General features: G+C 40.4%; 1 protein-coding gene across 6 annotated transcripts in view; it reads right to left on the bottom strand.

Annotated features, from left to right (window-relative positions):
- The window catches only part of Ssp3 (short spindle 3), a 53,479-nt gene that overhangs the window by 19,110 nt on the left and 12,810 nt on the right, over positions 1-21,559 (bottom strand). For 5 of the 6 annotated variants that reach the window (XM_076438490.1, XM_076438487.1, XM_076438491.1 and 2 more), the window contains 3 exons: positions 7,132-7,573; positions 5,830-6,021; positions 13-186 (listed from right to left, as the gene is read on the bottom strand). In XM_076438490.1, the coding sequence (XP_076294605.1) occupies positions 13-186; positions 5,830-6,021; positions 7,132-7,573 (808 nt within the window). Of the gene's footprint in view, positions 1-12; positions 187-4,239; positions 5,048-5,829; positions 6,022-7,131; positions 7,574-21,559 lie in introns of those variants that run through there. The other variant, XR_013010476.1, reaches the window with a different exon arrangement.

The following is a 21,559-nucleotide window of genomic DNA, read 5'->3' as shown; positions in this document are numbered from 1 at the left end:
CATTTGTTTTACCTGGTAAGACATCTCGCAAGAGAGGATTGCTGTGGCCTCTGAGTTTTGATGCGTAGCTGCCAACAGGGTAGGGAAAATGCACGATGTTAATGCTGGTGCCCCATAAAACGGAAACGGTAAAGTACACAGCTGCTGGAGAACACTCGGGCCAGCTCCAGCCGATTGCAGGGTCAACTACAACATCGATTAAAACGTGCATTTGATTTATTTCGAATGATATTCAACATAAAAATTTCACCAATATGTACCATGCATTTATAAAATAATTCTGAATTTATCTGACAAAATAAGGGTCCAGCGGAAAATCGGACTATACCACGCGATAGAGCAGACTTTTATCTTGAGAAACCACCCTGTCAAGTTTGGAACGTCAACATTTTTTTCGAGACAGAAAGCAAAATATTTTCGCCCGACATGAGTTGCCGCCAGTGGCGCTTCACCATTCGAACGGTCGGCCACCACTTGTGTGTAGTAATTTACGCGTAGGGTGGGTGGTTTCACCGTTGCGTTGGCCATCGTTGGATTTATTGAACTAGATGCAAGTACTTGAACTTTGGGCACTATCGATACAAGTGCATCCGATCCGACGGCAGAGACACAAGTACAAACACCAGTGAGAGAAGAAACGCTTATTGTTAGATGATAAAGATTCCGATAGTGCCGTCGCCATACACGCGAGCACGAAATTGTATAATAAATACGTCCGGCCTCGGTGATGGCGCACGCCAAACTCAATCTGCACAGGTTAATCGAATTGTTTTTCCCCTCCGAACTGTTTTTCGTCGAACTAACTCTTGCAAGTCATAACGCTATCGAACAACGACTTGATGAAATTTCGAAGCGTTTGAGGGCAGGAAGCCCGTCATTTTAGCGGAAGCTTCGACGCTAAACTTCGTTTACGACGTTTACGTTGTTACTCTTGCATAGATACGAACGATTCCATTAAACTGAACGAGGAACAAAAGAAAATGTATGCGTATAGGTAGACAGGGTGAGCCACCTAACGTTGCCACCTCAAAAATCTTTGTTGTTTTTAAAGATACGTGAAGAAATGTCTGAAGGACAAAGTTAATTGGTAAAATGGGGCTCATACGATACCAAAAAAATGTTTGTTTTTATGTAATTTTTTCTAGAGATGTGAAAGTCGCCTTCATTGCAAAAATGAATTCACTGCAACAAACGAGTCTATTCCCTTAAGGGTTAAAATAGTACAGAAAAGCCTTGATCCAAGAAAAACCCTCGGGTCCGTGCTTAATTTGCATTATTCGGAAGCATAGAACTACTTTCATAAAGCTGCGACAGCCACGCTGCCGAATAATGCAAATTACGCCTCGTAAACGTACAAAAAAGGACTTTTAGCCTGCTGGATATTTTATCTAACGCTTTTGACGACTGAAAACCTGCTTTGCATTATCGAGAAATGTGAAAAACCCCATTCCGCACCCTTGCAATCCAGGAAACAAGAGTCTACCCCTTTAATTATTTTTGCAGCAGGATATCAAAAGTAAATAAATAAGAAACATTGACGTGTAATAGGCCGAAAGGACTGATGTTTATGGTAATAGCTGAAATGTGTGACACTAATTGGAGAAATACGTCCGCAAAGGAAAAATAGTTTGTTACAAGGTGCGCTTTTAATTGCAAATCACCCACATGGACGGACTAAGAGACAAGTGCACGATCGTCGGACAGCGAAAACAGTTAGCTACGAGCGTCTACGTATCGTTAATTTCTTTAAATACCGTGAGAAACGCGGCAAGACTATTACCCAGGTGACGGAAACTGGCCAGCCAAAGACAAGAAAACGTCCTAGAACACCTGCGATCCAACAAGTGTCCGCAAGTAGGTTCATGCACCTGTAGAACAACCTCTTGCAGGAAATACCCACAATATATCCGTTCCTCTTTCCCAACCTTACGCTATTCAGTGATTCAAATTATATCGAGTCTATAGTAACGCATAAAGAGATTCAGAAAAATATCCCTATGTTGCGTTATGCTTGGGATAGATAAAAAAATCGATCGAAGATTCATCAGAGGGTACGTTTTTGTTAAAAAAAGGTAGGGTGCGCGTCTAGACTTCTGACACGGCACTGTATTATATCGCCGTGTTTTTCGTAAAATTATTTAAAATATAACACATAACTGTGTTTGATTTAACAGTCCGGGATTATCCGCGTTTCCCCTAAAAATAGGCGGAGCAACATTTAGAAATAGAAAGCATGAGTAACGGCATTTCACGGGCATCAATTTGGTATTTTTGACCGATAGTATATTCACGTGGAGATAGCAAGGTAGAGCCGCGTTTCTCCTCGCTTCACCGAGATAGTCACCGAGAGCAGACTGGCACGTGAAAATATCTGACGGTCTGGCGCCTTCGGGAACGTTGCCACGTCTCTTTTCTTCCTCCGCGACTATCGTGTCCCATTTTTCGAGATATCGAGCCCTCGGAAATTACTGTGGCATTCGATCTATGCTGGGGGACATAAAGAAAAAATGGCCAGCCCCGATTGGACACTGTTACGGGGAACGAACCCTCGATACAACCAGCCTCTGTCTGCTACGCGCCTAATTGTTCTGTTTATGGGCTTTTGCTTTATTCTTAGTCCTTTCCTCCGAGATAACATGATCCAGGTAAAAAGATCTCATGTCGTCCGAGTTCTGTTCTGATTTTTGTTTTTGATTGTTCGACCGCGCGGATGCGTGTCAACGAATCCATATATGCTAAAATGCTAATGTAAATAAGGTTCGCGCGGTTGAAATCGCGCGGTCGAAAACGCGCGGATTCCGCCGTGTCTGAACGGGGTCTAAATGTCGAATGAAACGGCACACGTGACCAATGTTTGCTCTCGCGAAAAACCTCATCTATATGCAAAGTCTGATATCGATGACAGGGGTTCGGTGAATACAATTAAAGAACAACAACTTTTGTTTTAAAAACATAACGGTTCGATAAAGTTTGTATATTTTTCTATTCGGCCGAAGTCACTCTCGCATGTTGTACACTAAAGGCAATTAGGAAAGAATACGATTTAATAATTTGCATAGATCTAATTATTAAAAAAATTTGCATATATGCGATTATTTTCCAGCGGATGTTTATTATTAAAAGATTTGATATAAGCGTCCACATAAACATTAATTTGTATATAAAGAATTTAGAAAAGAAATTTTATAAAAATGTCCATATAGAAAGTTAATTTCGTAAAAGATCTCGTGTCAGAAAGGATAGGTATAAAAAATCATGGGTTCGTGAAATTTCTGTAAGTCTTTGTATCGGAACAATGACTGCGAACAAATTTAGCTCTTGTTTAAAAATAAAGTTATTACTTGACAAACAACCGCGGTGACTCGGGACTGTCGTCGGGTTTCAGCATCGTTTGTGTAATGAAGCGCGAATAAAACTGTCCGAAACAGTCTTGAAAGTTACATACGCCTGTTTGTCGCGTGTCGGTAAACTCGGCAATAAAGCGACTTAAGCTACTGAAATAGGCAGGAATAAATTGCACCGGCTGCGAGAATATTCGCGAGGAATTTGGTGAGGAAACGATTAGCCGTGGCACTGTCCCGAGTCCCGAGTCCCGAGTCCCGAGTCCCGAGTCCCGAGTAAAACTTTCAAGGAGGCTGCACATTTAATGAAACGCTGAAGATTGAACCACGATTTCGAAACGACCCTGTAGAAACTTTGGTAAAGTGATTCAACAGTCACTGGGAAGTAACCGATTTCGCTTAACGGGGCAGTCTCATTGAAATGCTGAAAAACTTTATGAATTTTTCCATTTTTTCCAAGTCATATGTACGCCTCACGTTATACTTTTTTTTTATAATTGATTTAGCCAGAGTTGTGTTGGATTGCAATAGAATTACTTCGCAAATTATAATTAAAAAGTAATTCAATTACATTATATTTTAATTTGTTGAAAATTAAAAATTTCTTGAAAATCCTTGATCTGGGATGAGGAATGAGATGGGAAAGAAGCTCGTGTTCGAATCTGTTGAAACGGAGCGGCGCGGCGCGAACGCTCGAGTTTTTCCAGACAACTCATCTATCAATCGGCGACACGAGTCGATCGATTCACCCGGTACATTCGCGGGAGATGCGCCGCGCCTCGCCTTGCGCCTTGCGCCGGCAGCACGCGGGCGAAGAAGGAAGAAGAAACTGTTAGACACAACACACTCAGCGGACCTCCCATCAATATACGGCCGAATGCAGTTAAGATATATTTACTCGGTTCCATTCCATACGTCAGACCGTGCACGCACACGATGGTCGCGGCGAGAAGGGTGCATCAATCCCGGCGCTTGCATCAGGATATGTAGCGCTGAGTGCACCGGCGACGTCGCGCATTCGTCTTTCGTCGCCTTTTTTAAGGAGGCCCGCTGCTGCTGCTGCTGTAGCTACACCCCAAAGTGCATCTGATACAGGCCCGGGGAAACTGTAGGAAAAACGCTTTTAACCTGTAACTGCCGCCGCTGATTCAACACCGGTGAATTGTGAAGGAGCGTGCGGGGGTGGGCCGGGCCGGTCCGAGCCGGGCTTGTTACACGATTTATGCGTGTAACCAACCGGTGTTTTTAATGGCCAGACGAGGAACGACGAGCGCGGATCAGGAACCGATTTCGGGAACCACTCGGCCGACTTACGGATTATGCTGATGGATTTCGAAGGCTATCTGAAATGTCTGTAGTCGCTTCGGTTGAAACGATTCATTCGTTGTTTAGCGTTCGGTGAAATACGTTACTGCTCCGGACACCAATATCGGATTTCTTTGTTTGTTGTGCGCCATGTTTAAGGCGCCGGGTACCGTCCATAAGACGTGCTCCGTTGAATAGTATGCGAAATACATACATACATCGTTGCCTCCAACCGCTACGAGCGATGTGTCTTCATTTCTTTCTTTCAGTTGATAGGCACAACTTCGTCTTGGTAATCGTCGATTATATCGGTTTTATGTGTTTCAAATGTATAAGAGGGTGCCGAGTGTAATGTGTCTAATGAGAGATTTCAGTCGTTCTCGTGGTTGACCACGAACAGACTAGAAAGATATACGGTCAGGGACAAAAATAAGTGGACAGTTTGTGGGAATATTAGATAGAAATGAAATTTCGTCGAGAATTATCACGACTGTTAGAAACTTACGTTTTAGTTATTATTAGACAGCGGATTTTTATGCAAAATAAATATTTTACGCCTGAACTGCAACAAACTGAAGTGAGGCAGAAATTGATTTTCTTCGTTATCACGTTTAATAGGTGGAAAATAATATCAGAATATTTTAAAATTCTTCTAATGTTTTCACTGTTTTAAATCACACCTTCCCATTTTTGTCATAAATGCATAAAATCCGCTGTCGAGACATTACCCTATTACATACGACGCAACAACTAAAATTAAATAATATAACAGTATTTATAAATTCTTCTAATGTTTTCACTGTTTTAAATTACACCTTCCCATTTTTGTCATAAATGCATAAAATCCGCTGCCTAGATATTACCCTATTACGACGCAACAACTAAAATTAAATTTGATCAAGCATCTTCGCGTAAATATTCAAAAGCAATGCAATAAGTAACGATTTGGCCGAGGTCCATCCTTTTTACTGCATTATCGCGTTTCATACGACACGATATTAAATTCGCCGTGAAATTACGATGACTTTGATCGAAACACTAAATTAGCATTTTCCATGCATTCGCACGAATCGTATCTCCGCTGCGTGGGTGGATATAATAGTAAACACACACGCCGATCGAACAAGGGTTTGCACCATACGGTGTTTATCCTCTAACGAAGACATCTAAAGGTTGCGCTTACCTGATTTTCCGGGTTGTTAACTGCAAAATACCCCAGAACCTGGAACAGTTCTGACAGGATGTAAGTACCACTAGTGTTCTGCGCACATCCAATTTCCGGTGTGTGCGATATTGGATCTCGTGATAATCTGGTTATCACATGACTAGCTATCAGTCGCCATTGCAAGCTGGTGCCCTCAGCTCCCAAGAGATTCTGAAATTAGAAGATTTCGATTTTGAGAAGTGCTGTTCAAATGAACGTTTAAAAATTCATTTTCTCGGGTAAAAGCATCATCCAGGTTTCTTCAACGATTTTACAAATCACATTTAATCTCACACTGAAAATTTCACAGCGTTTCGTTATTTACGAAACTAATAAAATGAAATGTTTTAAGCTGAAAGTAGACATCGAAAATCAAACGTAAAAAAAATTTCCGGTTACTTATAATCCTTAATGGTAACCAATACGATTTTAGTCGATGAAATACTTGTTATTCCATGACTTTTTTTCTTGACTGATTATATGTATAACAGTTAGGGTCCCTGATTTTGCTAAACGAATCAGACAAATATTGACTTGTACTACTTTTGCATTAAATGGCTCATGCATTTCCTTGCACATATGACTCCAAACACCAAGAAAAATTGTGATTGGGCTGTTATTTTGTCCGGGGGAGTGTACTACGCTTCATGATGGATGGTTCAAAACCGCAATTATTTCTGAAGGGACCTAATAGAAGACAGATTTCTGTAGAATCTGACGAGTAGATTCGTGCCAGTTAGCGTGCCGTTCCGGTAAGTCAAAGAGAATAGATAATAAACGTTGGTTTTGAAGCAAACGGCGGCTGCTGCGTTCGCTAGGATAATTGGGGTGTAGTCCCATGGGACTAGCCAGGCTCTCCTACGGGACACTGGATAGCCCTCATAGTTTTTATAAATGGGGGCGCGCGAGGTTTCGATTCAATTCGTGGTTTGATCATTGCAGACTTCACGGGAGGGCTTTCTGTCCTGTCCTGACAGACGAGCCCCCTAGGGCGCATGATGTCTTCATTCCGCACTTTCTACGGTGCGCGATCTAATGACGGGAACCATTCGTGGTTGATTTCAGTATAATTTTTTGTCAATCGGGCTGGCTGCTTTTGAACGACAAAGGAGCGCAAACGGTTAAACAATGTCGCGTAAAAGATTAGTTGTTCAAACTAAACTCTCACAAGAAAACCAGAAATATTAATTAATTTGACACAGAAGAGACGTGACTTATAATTAAAAGTTCGTTGAACAACTATTATTTACAAAGGTTAACAATCTCATTTGTGTATCTGACCTGCAATCGTTGAAGATTCAGTTCTGCGATCGATTTGAGCAGCCTCAGGCAGCGTACTACTAAAATCCTCGTCGACTGGGTCATCGTAGTTTGATTAGGGGTCGGTGAGGATCCTTTCTGGTTCTGCGGGACCAGTGCAACAGCGGCGTAAAGTGCACCGATTGCACCTGCAACTTCAGTCGAGGATAGAGTCGAAAGTAAATGCGACTCGACGCTCGTCTGCTCCACGTTATTGCCATTATTGTTGTTGTTATTGTTTTCGAGTACGCTACTGGTTTCCTGATCTGTTGACTTCTTCAGGTGGCAGCACATGCGGAAGAGAAGATCGTAGGAGGACATTAGCAGCGGCGATTCGTGATCCTGATCCACGAAGAAATCGGTTTCGACCAGGGCACGACTGTGACGCGAAACTCGATCGACTAAGCCACCTGCTACTAGATATCTGTAAAAGAAATGTTAGTAAAGTTAATAAATGTAGAAAATATACAATTAATTCCTTTGATTAAATTCATTGCTGTATCAGACTGTAAGTCCAGTCTTTGAATTCATGAATCTAAGCTTATTAACCCTCGCAAGAATCAACCCTGAAATCCTTATGCCTCAAATTGTTTTATACATTTTTCAAATTAACGATAATCTTCATTTTAGAACTAACAGAAATAGCTGAAATAATTCAAACCAGCTACTAAATAGCTACTAAATTGAATTCATGAATCTAGGACTTTTGAGGGCGATCGCGGCCTAGATTGATCTTTAATCTAGCGCTGTTGACTACTGGAGAACCCCATCGCATGCATTGGGAAATGCAGGGACCATCGAGAAACGAGAAGTAGAAACGAGTCTGATCCGAATTCCGAATTCACTGGCAATGTCGCGACTCAGCAACGTCGGCGTCAATCGCTCGTCAATTTGCGATGTCCCCCGATAGGGAACAAAGACTTGACTCGCGTTCCAGTCGGTGCACGGCAGATAGACTGGGTGTCTGGTCCGCGGCAGCAAAGTGTGCATATGGGTACCGATAGATCCTGGCGTCATAAAACGGGCAACAAGAGGGGTGCAACGAGCAAGCGAAAAAACAACAATGTATTGCTTACAGGACAGCATGTGCGACGGCGTAACACGAGAGGATTATAACATCAGTGGGTAATTCTCCGCGCGCGCAGGGCCAGAACAGAACAGAGAAAAAGAAAGAGAGAGAGGGAGAGGAAGAGGGAAGGCAAGCGTCGGCGCATGCGATGCTCATTCTATCGGGTTGTTGTATATGTTTTTCTTCTCTCGTACGGCACCCTTCCGCCCTTCCACCCTTCCACCCTTCCACCCTTCGTTTTTACCCCAAGCGACCGGCCTGTCGAGGGTGCGCGGCTGTCAGTGCGTATTATCGCCGCCCCTTCCCGCCGAAACACTGACATGGCCGGGCCACGCTCAGCTACCGCCGATGAGTATTGGAATATGGAGTAGTTCGGTGGAGGGCCAACTGTCTCCTCTAATCATAACTAGCTGGAAGCTAATCCAACGCCACTGAACTCGACACGCACACTCCTGCCGCCTTGCTCTCTCTCTCTCTCTCTCTCTCCCCCGTTTTCCATCTCCAGGTCTCTCTGTGCGTGTGCCTCCTCCGTCAGGGAGAAAAGGGAGGCAAGCGGGAACTTTTCGAGAGCGTAACCCCTTACCGGACATGATAATAGGACATTCCCGGTGTCGTAACCCCCGGCGATTGATACGTTGCGAGCCCGGTCCATGGGACAACCTATTAATTACGAGCGATTGAAAGTGCGTCTGTTTAAAGCGACGCTCAATAAGGCGGCTAAGAGGCTGGCATGACTTCCTGTCGCGATCCTGGGTAAGGCAAACGGGGACGAAAATTGAAACAGGCATCGCCTGTGAGCTATTTAATCCTTTTAGTGCCGACCGAAATATTGAATTCGAACGAAAAATGTTGACCCTTTTCAGTCTTGCGGCGGGTCTGACTCCCGACGTCACATTTCGAGCTAGCTAGTTCTATGTTGAACTCGAGTCTACATGGAGGTTCTGCGTATTTTTGAAATTTTTGTGGATATCAAATTGATATGTAATACCTCATACAATACCTGAATGTTTAGTAATCGATTAGATACCGTCATATTGAATAATGTAAACAATATTCTTAATCATCATTCGAGTGCTAAGGGTTAACACATAAAATTTAATATTTTTTTTATTGTAATATGCTGTATCCGAGCTTAACGAAAACACGAAGCTGCGAGGAATACTGATTCCCCGGTTCGTTGCATAATTCATCGATACGTACGTACACATAACGACAAAGACGCTTAAGCTCTGTCACTTCGATGATGGAGGCAACGAGTACAATGGGCGAACACGAACAGACGATAATGCCGATACTTTCGTTACTATTCCGGGGGATTCGGTAAATACGCTAATAAAATGCAACGGGATGCGCGGTTGGATTAGAATTGCTCGAGTCGTAGATACACTTCACAGCCTATAATAACATGAATGATAGCCGAAGGGGGACCGTGCGTGTCCTTACTGGATGTAATAATTCTGGTCGGGAGAGTTGATCCGCCTACGATTCGATCTGCCCAAGATCCGTACAGTCAATAGAATCAGTCGATCCCTTAATCCAGACGTTTCGTTGCTGAATTTTTCAATGGCTCTCTAACGACGGAATAATAAATTCAAATGGTTAAAAAGAATAACGCGTATGGCTTAACGGGGTAGACTCGTTTTTCCAGGATTGCAAGGGTGCGGCATACGCGTTCTCATTTCTCAATAATACAAAAATGGGATTTTTCAGTAGTCAAAGACGCTTTATGAGAATAGCTACATGCGCAGCTGTATGCTTCCGAATAATGCATAATTACGGTGCCGAAAAATAGAACTTTTAAGGACGATCGCGGCCTAGATTGATCTTTTATCTAGCACTTTAGACTACTGGAGAACCCCATCGCATGCATTATTGAGAAATGAGAAAAAGCGCATATCCCGCACCCGCTGCAATCCTGGCAAAACGAGTCCACTCTCTTAATGCCGGCGATCCAGCCGCGAGACATGCAGATCGCGATTCATCGATGGAATTCACCATATGCAGGATGTAATTGTGTGCATCAGCGCAGCGGGTGGCAGACACGCGGCAATTCGGAAGAAGGAGGGAAAGATCCGAGCGTCTGATCTTTACGCACGTCTGGCCAAGATAGAGGGGGTCGGCCCATGCATCATCGTTCTCCCCCGCCGTAAGATTCCGATCTATCATTGAATGTTTGCGGGGGGTTCGAGCAAATACATTGAATTTATTTATTATCCACCCTGGAGGGGGGGCGCAGCAGCCCGAGCAATCACTACCCCAGCGCAGCCATTAGCTAACCATATGATTATTTCATAGCGAGAAGACAGGGGTGCATATCTTTAGGCGGGCTGGTGCGCCGCGCCGCCCTGGTGCAATAGCTTGCGCGACTTCGCGGTGCAATGCGAGCGCAACGACCAGGGTAATCGAACAAACTCATTTACATATTCATCGAGAAATGTTGTGGCTAGCAATTTCACCGATAACTGTGACGATCGGTCGGATACGTATTAACCGGATGAGTTTTCCTGCGAGACGAAGGGGATACTGTGGCATACTTATGGGTTTCGGTAGCCATTTTATGCGCACAGCGTGCGGTGGCAATGAGGGTACAGCAAATGGATTTCTTGTATAAGAAGAAATAATTTCGGAAGCATTTTGTATCGAAGACTCGTGAGAATCGAGAAGATATTAATATTTGAACGAGAAGAAGCGTTTATTTACACTTTCTTTTTATTACACGAAACCGTTATGGATACCGTTTTTTTTTATGTATTGTAAATCTGCGTACCATCGTGTTTACTTACTTTTTTGTTAAATAAGAATGACAACAAATTCGAATCGAATAATGAAAAATAAACAACGCACTGCATTCTGTTATTTGGTAACATCTCGTAGAACATCAGCGGGGAATTCCGCCGGTATTTTCCAACTGAAAATGACTGCTCCCTTTCAACGCATTTTCGACATATTTTTTCGTGTATTTATATTTGCATTTAATTAACCCGTTACATAACCGGTTAGCTTTTAATTTATGAGTCTCCCGCAGCCGCAATTAAAAACGGGTAGAAGTCGGCCGACGTAACTTGTAATTTAATAAAGTAAAAAAATATATGGAAAAAAACTTTTTAAAAACCACGCTTATATTAAAATGCACTAAAAAGGAGAAAATTATTTTTTTAGGCATTCGTGACTATAAATAAAAGCGTGGAGCGCTGAACTACACGTATTGACGTAATTTATAGTCACGAATAAAATGACAAGATTAATTTGATTCAGACTTCGCGCGGCTCCGATTGTAGTACGTGCTCTATCAAAGACATCTATACAATAATTTCTTAACAAATAATCGTTATTATTTCAATAGGTGTAAAATGAAAGATCTGGAACCGGTCATTTTGACCCCGGTGGTGATAAGTTTAGTGTTAAAACAGTAAAAACATTAGAAGAATTTTAAAATACTATTATATTATTTTCAACCTATTAGGCACATATTAAGAAAGAAAATAAATTCCTGTTTCACTCCAGTGTGTTGCAATTTAGGCAAAAAAAATGTTATTTTGCATAAAGATCCGCTGTCTAATAATGATATAAGAAACACACGATGTATACGGAACACACACACACACACACACATCTTTTTATGTCAAGGGGTTAATTGAAAATTGGAATTGATTAAAAGTGGTGGTAAAATTTTTAATGGTGTCAAAGAAGGGAAAATATGATTGGACCCTAAGAACGCAGCAAGGTAAACAACGAGATTTTAATTAAAACACTTTGCCGACGATACTGCGTAAGACGTTTAATTTACTTTGCTAGGTTCTGTGGTTCAATATCAAAGGTCCTTTCGGACAAGTTCCTTTTCTAGCAGTGGTGAATGTGTCTGGCAGAAGTATCATCCACCGCGTCCACAATGGACGATGTTTGCACAGCGAAATGGCGAAAGTGTGAAAACGACAGCGAAGTATCAACGAGTTGGGAAAAGGAACAGACACAACGAAGAATGGCCACTTAGCTACGAGTTACGCTCGAAACTGTACGCGAACGTAGACGTGTGTGTCGTAACACGTTATCGTTCGGCTATTTTACGTGGAAAACAACATCCTCCGGCTATTTTCCAAATACGTTACAATTACAAGAGATGTCTTGGATTGCTGCACAGAGGTCGAGAGAGTTGCTTTGCAAATCTTTTTTTCTCCTTGAATATTAATTGCTCTAGACCACTGGAGAGTTGAGATTAAAAAGAATGTGTTTCGTAATCTATTTTGTGACGAACAAAAGTTGCACTATTCGTAAGAAATTGATTGAATCAATCTCTCCCAGTTACTAGAATTAAGATCAAAAGAACATGGTGTTTTTTGTGCGTATCTTGGCATACGCGCGTGTAAAAGATAGGCTTCGATACGTTGTTCTATGTATTGTATAATACATACATAGTAGATTGGATCGGTGTGGGGGAGTGAAAGGTAAAGAGCGAATAGGGGATGCTGAAATTCGGTAGCCGGAGACACTTGTCAACGGCAGGCAGGGGGTCGGTTTCAGGGGTAGATCTAGACGACGACTCTGTAAATATTGTAACAAGTGTGCCACCGTGGTCTCGCATGGCGTTGCTCATGTGCTTGTCTAATCGATCGAACGACAGAACATTTTCCTTTCTAATCGTCAGATTGAACAATTTTTATTTCACTCGCGTTCCTTAAACATTAATACCACAGTGAGTGATCGCTAGCATTGATTGTGAGAATAGGAATAACATACAAATAACATTGGAAGCAACATTGCAACATTCTTGAATTTTTAAAATCTGTTACCGTTTTATATTTCACCCAACCAATTTCTTAAATTGTACAAATTGGCATGTTCTCATTGAAACAATTAATTGTTAAATGAAACCCTACATTGAATATCTTTGAATTTCTTTGTTAAATATTCATGTATAAAAATAATAGAGAGTATACAGCTGACAAGAATGTAGACAATATTATCTATTACATTGATAATGGATATATTTTTCACACTGTGTGATTCTAATAATTTCATAACCCATGGTACATATGTACTTACTGTCTTGTTCAGTTATTCAGCAGTATTTTAATAAAAATGCATTTAGTTACGGACCGTGGGGCAATAAAGTGTTCGAAATTCAACGAACGAGACCGACACGCGAAATAAAGGATGATACAAGGTCAAATGGCCGGAGACGTTCGTCGAATTGGTAATGTATTATAATCCCCATACTCTAACATCCAGCGACTCAGGATATTGCTACTCCGAGTTCGTTGACGCGTAATGCATTCACGCCGGGATTTCGGTAGCCCGAGGGATGAGGTGAATCCTGCTACTCTATACACACAATCGACGCCTGCCATAGTTGACAGTCAGAAGGACGCGAATGTACAGAGCGCTCCAAAAGTTTAGACCGCCTCCCCTAATTTTACCGACAATGAGAAATGCATACAGTGACTCCCACTAATATTCGGACACTCTTAAAAAGACGATAACATTTTAAAAATTGGACCATACGATTTGAAATTCTTTAAGAAAATTGCAAACTGTCGGAATTGCAGGGCTTATATGGAAAATTTCGAAAACACGTTCCGTAGATATTCTGAAAATTTTCTCAAAATCGTTGACGTTGCAATCAGCCACAAACGTTTAAAGATGTTAAAAACAAACGTTAAAAATTGGAGATTTTCACGATTTTCGCCCTCTAACTGCAACAATATTATATCAACATGTTTCATCGAGTTCGTTAAACCTAGAATTATATGTAAAAACTCATCCACGAGTATTCGAAAAAAAGGAGAAAAAAGAGAATCCGCCTCCGCTAACGAGAATGCGGCACCCTTTTAACGGAACATTATTCTACGCATGCAAAAATGTCAACTCGCATTAATTTTAAATAACAGAAATGGAACTCGCGCGCAAACAGGAATATTGAAAATGTTTTGTAAATGTACTCGGTGCACACCTCGTTTTTTTTTTGCGGGCGTCGCACGACGCTGCTGCCTTGTTAACAAGGAATATTATGAGAGCATAATAGAGAGCAGTAAAATTTGGCACTTAGCAGAATGGGAACGGGAACAGCCGCGCTGCCTATTTCTATTCACGACCCTATCCAGCCTGATCAAATACTGCTCTAATCCCGCGCTTCCCATTACTGTTGCCGCTACTGTCGTTGACTATTATCACAGCATCCCTTCCGACTCGTCCGAGGTTCTTAGCTGTCAATTATTTAACCATTCGCCGTACAACTTGATCATTTCCAAACTAGCGCATGCGACAATCGTAATTGATAATTAATTAGACTGCGCAGAAGAATACTGTGTTTGTTCTTGCATTTCTCGAAGCTGTAGGGTTTCGTCCCAAGAAAAACATCCCGCAAACAGGAGCCAAGTTCCTATGGCCGTTAAAAGTTGTGAGATCAAAGAAAATACGGCCAAGTTCGTTAGCTTAGAAATACCTGTTGCAATACTACTGAAAAAAGCGTTTGTAAAAATTAGTTTAAAAGAACGCTATTTAATTTTTAAAGAGTTACTTGGAGGGCTGCATCAGAATCACACAGAACGTTGAAATTTGAGAAACGATCCCAAGACAGTTGGCAATTGACGACAGTGAATCAGAAACACCGGGCTGCACAGGGCCAGCTGATAGTTTGGGTACATCTGCTGTCTAATTTCTAACCGAACCGTTCAAACTTCTGTCCATTACAAAATCATCTGATCCTAGCCCTCAGTAATTACGTAATCCAACGAAATGATCGATTGATATTCTTCCTTACACTATATTTTAATAATACACTTGTATTAATAATGCTCAAAACATCCTCTGTATCTTATATTTTATAATATTCAATGAATCTGTCCATTTACAATGAATCTTGTAAACAGTAAATCCCTTTAGAAGCTAATTATTTTCATCTAAATTATTCAAACACTTGTTTACAAACAATTGAACAATTTCTCTATAAATGCTGTGACTTGTACTCATACTGTATATTGTTATTCTTTTGTTGTGAATATGAAATACATTTTCAGTTAATAGATAAACGATAAATTGTTGTTGAAAATATAGTACGTTTTATGCACATTTTGTTATGCTGGAAGCAATGAAGAACGATAGCTCCAATAATTTTAAGCTCGCGCATACAGGGAAAGCAAAGCTTCGCAGCCAAGGGATCCTACCTACAAGTTTAAAATGCAGTAACGAAATTATTGAAAAATTCAGAAACTATCTGAACACTCAAAATAAAAAAATTAGGGATAATATTTTTAATTTATTATTTAATGTAATCTAGTTTTTTGATAATAAATGTTGTGTTCTATGTATATTTATTTTCTTTTGCTACTATTATTATGGGAGTAGCTTTTTTGCGACCGTTTGAGGGTTAAGCGAAGCAAAAAATAAATAATATAATTAAATATCGCGAACGCCATTTTCGCAGGGACCTGAACATATTTCAATTTCATCAATACTGGCGGCACTGACAGTAAAAACTGATCAATTTGGCGTGGAATGACTCTATACATACATACATACAATCAAATTCAACGAGTTTTTCGACGGGAGCTTGCGCGCATCTCTTCTCGAATGTTGGCAAACGAGCGGCAAAGCTTTTAACTCCAGAGCATATTTGGCCGAAATTGAAAATATACGGGGACTTCGAGCCGAGTCGAAAGTAAGTGTGGATTCTGTTTCGAAAACAGTTCCTGTAACAGCAGGAAATAACAGGTTTAAATTGAAGTCGATACGAAAACAACCGGCACGCATTAATTTTTCAAGAAAAATGAAACTCGATACTTTTACGTAGCCTGGATAAGCCTGGATAAACCAGATCACGGCAAACATTTTTCTTGCTGGCTGAACATAAAGATTAGCTTTCGAAAACTTCGGGAGGGACGGCATCAGCGTATAATTTAAATTTCACATTTTATAATTGCGAGACGCGCGGTACGTTTCTTCAAATAAGATTCTGTCCAGTTCTGGGATGTAGCCGCACGCAAGGAAAACAGAGGGAAAAAAGTACAGAATCAGAGAATGAATCGAGTCGAGTCGACTCCAGGAGGGTCGAAGGAGAGTTAGAGGCAACCGTACGCCGAATGAGGGTGAATTTGGACGAGGAGAGAGAGAGGGAGAGTAAAGGAGAGAAGCAAAGGAGAGAGAGTCCATTAGCAGATTACGTACCCAACCCGCCTCGCTCATTCACCCCCCGCGATATTTTTTCTTCTGCCCCCTTTCTCCGTTCTCCTTTCTCCTTTCTCCTTTCTCCTTCGACCACTAACGATTTCCCTCTCTTCCGTCTCACTTTTAGATTCGCCCCGCCTAAACTTCTAAGCTTTTCTCTATGTATAGCAGGTGTGCCATGTTGCTCTTTGGACCTGATCCAAAAAAGTTTATTCGATTTTACGTGAGCGCGAGCATGAATCTAAATATTCTAAATCAACAAAAAAATCTTTCTCTCTCTCTCTGCACGCGCTTTATTTTCCACTATACCAAATACGGCGGCGGCAATATACTCGCGTGCAAGTAGCATTTCAATTTTTAAACTATATGTTTTCGTTTGAAAAGGTGACAAAAGTGTAAAAATCATAGTTTCATAAAATTTCTATCTTTCTTTATGAAATGCTACAAAACTTGCATTTGTACCCTTTCGAAAGGACAATTATATTAAATGTTAACTTGCAATTTTTCTTGTAAATACTTGATTATTTCTCGCCAATGCGGCTCCCACAGCGCAAGTTTTTTCATTAGACCCAAGTCTGTTAAAAGATTCAATTGACGTGCTCTCTTGCAAAAGCAATTCTGGCATAAAGATTTTTCAAAGTAAAGGTTACAATTTTTAACTGTTTTTATCTGTGCCTGTAAAGAAAATTTAAGAGATGTCTCTCCAATTGTAGATCTAAGTAAGTAAGATCTAATTAATTTTCGTTCAAACAAAATCTTATCGAGTCTGTTCTACGATGTTCCCAATTCGTTACATGTTAAATATGCTCGAAGCTAGCAGTTTTTTAATTGTTCATTTTCTCTGCGAAAGTGTACGATTGAGGGATAATTCAAGCCAGAAGTTGCGACGTCGAAGGTATTGTGCAACTAAATTTTTATTAATAAATCAATAATCGTGAAAGAAGACTAAGAGGAATTAGCGCTTTGAAACTGCCTACAGGAAAATGGCCTACAAAGGGAGGAGAGGTCGGTCTCTCCCGTGACAAGCACGGGAAAAGCGGAGAAGCTCTTTAGAACGACCAAACGAAGTTATCGGATCAAACGGCAGCGCTGTCGTATTAATAAAATAGATTTGCCCCGGTGCTCAAAGAAGAAGGAACGCCATCGTCTCCGATGTAATTTTGTTTCGCGCAGCTCCCGGTTTAATCGTGTCGAATTGAAGCGCCACTTTTCCATTCTTGCGATAAAGTGGACATCGTTAATAACAGTTCGTAACGTTATTTTGATCCCGAGCACTCTTAATAAAGGGAAATCGCATTTTCACCTGACCAGTGCAACAATCTTTCCTTAATTATAAAGGAGGGATTTTTATCGATCGCAATTTTTGTTTGAAACAAACTTGGAATAGTAATATTTTTCGGCGCAACGGTTCGATCAAATTCTACACTAAATACATATAGCTATGTTGTAGGGCATAAAACGTTTCGATTTCCTTAATTATATCATATCCTTCATTTGTAAGCGAGTGTCGTAAAGGTTGGGACACGTTTTGTTTTTCAACTATGAAATTTCGTAGGATGAGATTACCCAAAAAAGATAAAGAGACTAGAAACATATGTGTAGTGACGTCGCAGACTTGCAATGAGACTTGTAATAATCGTAAACACAAATTGTATATCGGCAAGAAGTCAGCTTAAAATTTCTGATAATTCTATTGCTAAAATCATTCTCAGTAAACAGATAAATTCAATTTACTGGCAATATGTTATTTTACAAGTGCAACAATTTACATTTAGAAAAATCCTTGTTATAAAACAACCACGGTTTGTTGCAGGAAACAAAACTAGTGGAAATGTGAGAGAGAGATTTGAAAATTAAAATAAAATATTATTATAGAACATTCGCTTATTTAAATTGGTTTATCGTTTAAAACTCTGATTCGCACTGAATCGAAATACCAGAATTACGTATGAATATACCAGCATCATTGCAAATTCATGATCTGCGAACGAGTATCGTCGAACCCCGTTTCTTGTTAAGAATTAATTAGAAATTGTAACACAGCAGAAAGCCTAATAACTGTGCACGAGTAAAACGTGCAAATACAAGTTATGTATCAGACATTACAACCGATGCTATTAAGTTCAATAACCCGCACCGCGTTTGCATTAGCATATTAACACAGTAACAATTATCCCCGAAGATAATCGAATGTATGTAACAACGTTACGTGAAAAGGTACAGCAAAGCAAACAGTAATATTTACTCCAAACATTGTATTTATATTTAATTTGTAGCACCCGAGAGCACATTTGCAGACGCAAATGCCGATAAGCTGATCGAAAGCTCGGTTAATACTATTTCAAAGAGAAACGAAAACTGAAAACGTTTCATGTTCCTTCCGCGGCCGTTCCAATTAACCAAAGTAAACTGTGATTTACACCGGGCCGGGGGAGAGATCGACTTGTATAACGAGGGTAACGATTTTACAAATTGACACAGTTTCGTTTCCTCTATTAAAAAAACAACCCAGTGCTTCCCGGTTTTATTTAATTGAACTACTATCGCCGCGCCGTAAAAAAAGAATCTATACGATATGAAAACAGTTTTCTTTTAATATTAACAAGGGAACATATTCACGTTACACAAGCCGATTTTGATGAAACTTATGTGAAAGGTAGTTTTTTAGGAAAATGTTCGACGAGAGCTTTCGAAATAATACATAGAACAAGGTGGTTATCAATTTCGTAAGCAAGGGGAACACGTAGAGAAGATCGCGAAACGGTCGCACGCGCCTCATAAGTAAATTACCAACTGCTCCGTTGATCCTACTTCGATTAACGCAGTATCAACACCTCGGGAAACGAAAGGAAATAAGCTCGGAGAACGTTCGTTCGATCAACTCATCGGGATTAATAATAAGAGTGTTTGACGACTGATTTTTCTAGACGAGCTCTAGCAATTACCTCGTCGATTGCCACTTAAGCCTCGATTATCGTCGTCTTCGAGAGTTCTCTATTGTATTAAGACGAAAACTAACAAGAAACGTTACTCTATCGTCCGCTTTCGATTTTGATGAAATTCCGCAGGATTCTACTAGGTACTCGAATTAGTTTCTGCCGTTCTTTTTTGTAAATAAAACTCCTTTGTGTGCATAGAAAAATAGAGAATATTTTATTGAGAGTACATATTTTCCATCGTTAGCAGTGAACCATTTCCCACTTTCAAGTAATAAATGGATTCCGCGAGAGAAGTGATCCAATTATGAAGCCCCATTTTTTTATATCTTCATAAAAACTCAAGTACTGCTACTACTGCTGGGTAAGGCAATGCTGCATTTTGATCCGAATTGTAAATGGCAACCTGATGAGGCAATATCTGGAGAATACGTCCTTGAATGCGATCCTTGTCCGTGCAGAACACAGCCGTTTGCCAAGAATCGCGACTGTACTGTATTAGTTCTGACATCAATTAGTAAACGGCAGAAACTCAATCAAGGCTGCACCTAATAGCAGCATCAAAACAAATAGTACGTACATATTTCCTGTCTTGTTGGAGACTCAAGTTTAAGGGATTACCCTTTTACCAGAATGGTTGCAAGCTAGCTTCAGTTCCATTTTATCAACATTTCATGAAATATTGTATAAGTCGCTCATATTTTGTGCTTTACTTGTTTTCCTCAGCGGTACAGCACAGTGTTCCATGCAGAGCTTTCAGAAATTACGAGCATTGTAAAATAGAATAATAAATCTTGTATTTGCTCAACGCTTCGTTGATACACCTTTTTTTGGTCGGGCAAGATATTCCGTTCATTACGACCAAATATATGATAATTTATACGCTTTTAGCTTTAATCAAATATGCAGCAGCCACACTTGCGGGAAATGAAGTCACGTGTATGTACCTGGTACAACTTGAGTGAAATATTCAAGGTGTTCTTTCGCACAATAACATATCATCTAAAATTCGTGGTAGCTTTGAGTGCATTGCGGTGCGGTATCAGTAAAAGAAGAAACAAAAGGGAGGTAATGGCACGCGTTAGACGAAGCTTTCGGCTTTGTGGCACAGGTTTACGGCAGAAGGGCCATTTACCTTTTCTGCTGGTGCGCAAAAAAAAAATAATACCAGAAGTATAGCACCGCGAACAGCCCTTTAATCATAGATCACGCGACCAAAATATAAACGTTGATATCCAAACCAGCTATTTTTTAAAACATTACATAAAGGATAAAAATGGCAGACCTTTTTAGCGTAACATTTGTGTATTCAGTTTTAAAGTCACTTTTCTACATTTTGTACAGCTATCAGTTTATTGTTTTGTACATTTCTTAAAAATTTTACTGCGGAAATATAATCAAATTTATACTGGAAATTTCAACTGAATCCCATGAAGCTATGCAGGGCGAGACACCTAAGACTTACACCGAAAATATCTCCGTTGTTTTCAGTAATACAAGAAAATGTGTCAGAATTTTTTCAGAATTTTTAATTGTCAATAAATAGGGAAAATGGGCTAAAAACTGGTTTTTCGATTTATCTCAATAACTACCCTTACAGATGAGATATGGGGCTGAAACTTGGCAGAGAGGGGTCTTTTTGGGTAAGCTATCGAATGGTCCAAGCTCGATTAAAATCCCGCGCCGCCCCGGGGCACAGTTTGTCTAGAAAAATTCGAACACAATAACGTCGAATAAAATGAATAACCGAAATTTCATGCTTTTAAAGGGTGAAAATGACTATGGAAAATTTTGGTGGTGATACACAAGAAGGCCCGTTGTGTCCAAAATATACATGTATAACTATACATATGTATTTTGTAGGGTGAAGCAACAGTGAATGCACTTAACTATTTTCAAATACATATTACGAGGTACGAAATGATCGATCGCTCTTAGACATCTGCGCACTTTAAAGGTACCAGCGAAAAGCAATCTCGGCGCTGAGTAAAAATCGTGACTAGGCCATTCTCGCATCGGCAGGAAATTAATCATAATAATTCGACTACCGGCAGCCGACCGGCAATCATTCTGATCGCGCCTTCGTCGTTCATTATTCAGAGTTGGATGTGTTACAGTCAGTAAACTCAAAATTTGCAGATTCACTGACCAATAAAATGTGATCAGCAATCCGATTATAACTAATCGTTGATAAATAAACTCTCGAAAAATCGAAAAATACGTTTCTAACAAAATTACTTATTCT

The sequence above is a fragment of the Lasioglossum baleicum genome, chromosome 14 (assembly GCF_051020765.1).
Source record: "Lasioglossum baleicum chromosome 14, iyLasBale1, whole genome shotgun sequence".
NCBI classification, from domain to species: Eukaryota; Metazoa; Arthropoda; class Insecta; order Hymenoptera; family Halictidae; genus Lasioglossum; species Lasioglossum baleicum.
Note: the sequence above shows the minus strand (reverse complement) of the source record. Positions and strands in the feature narration are given on the sequence as shown.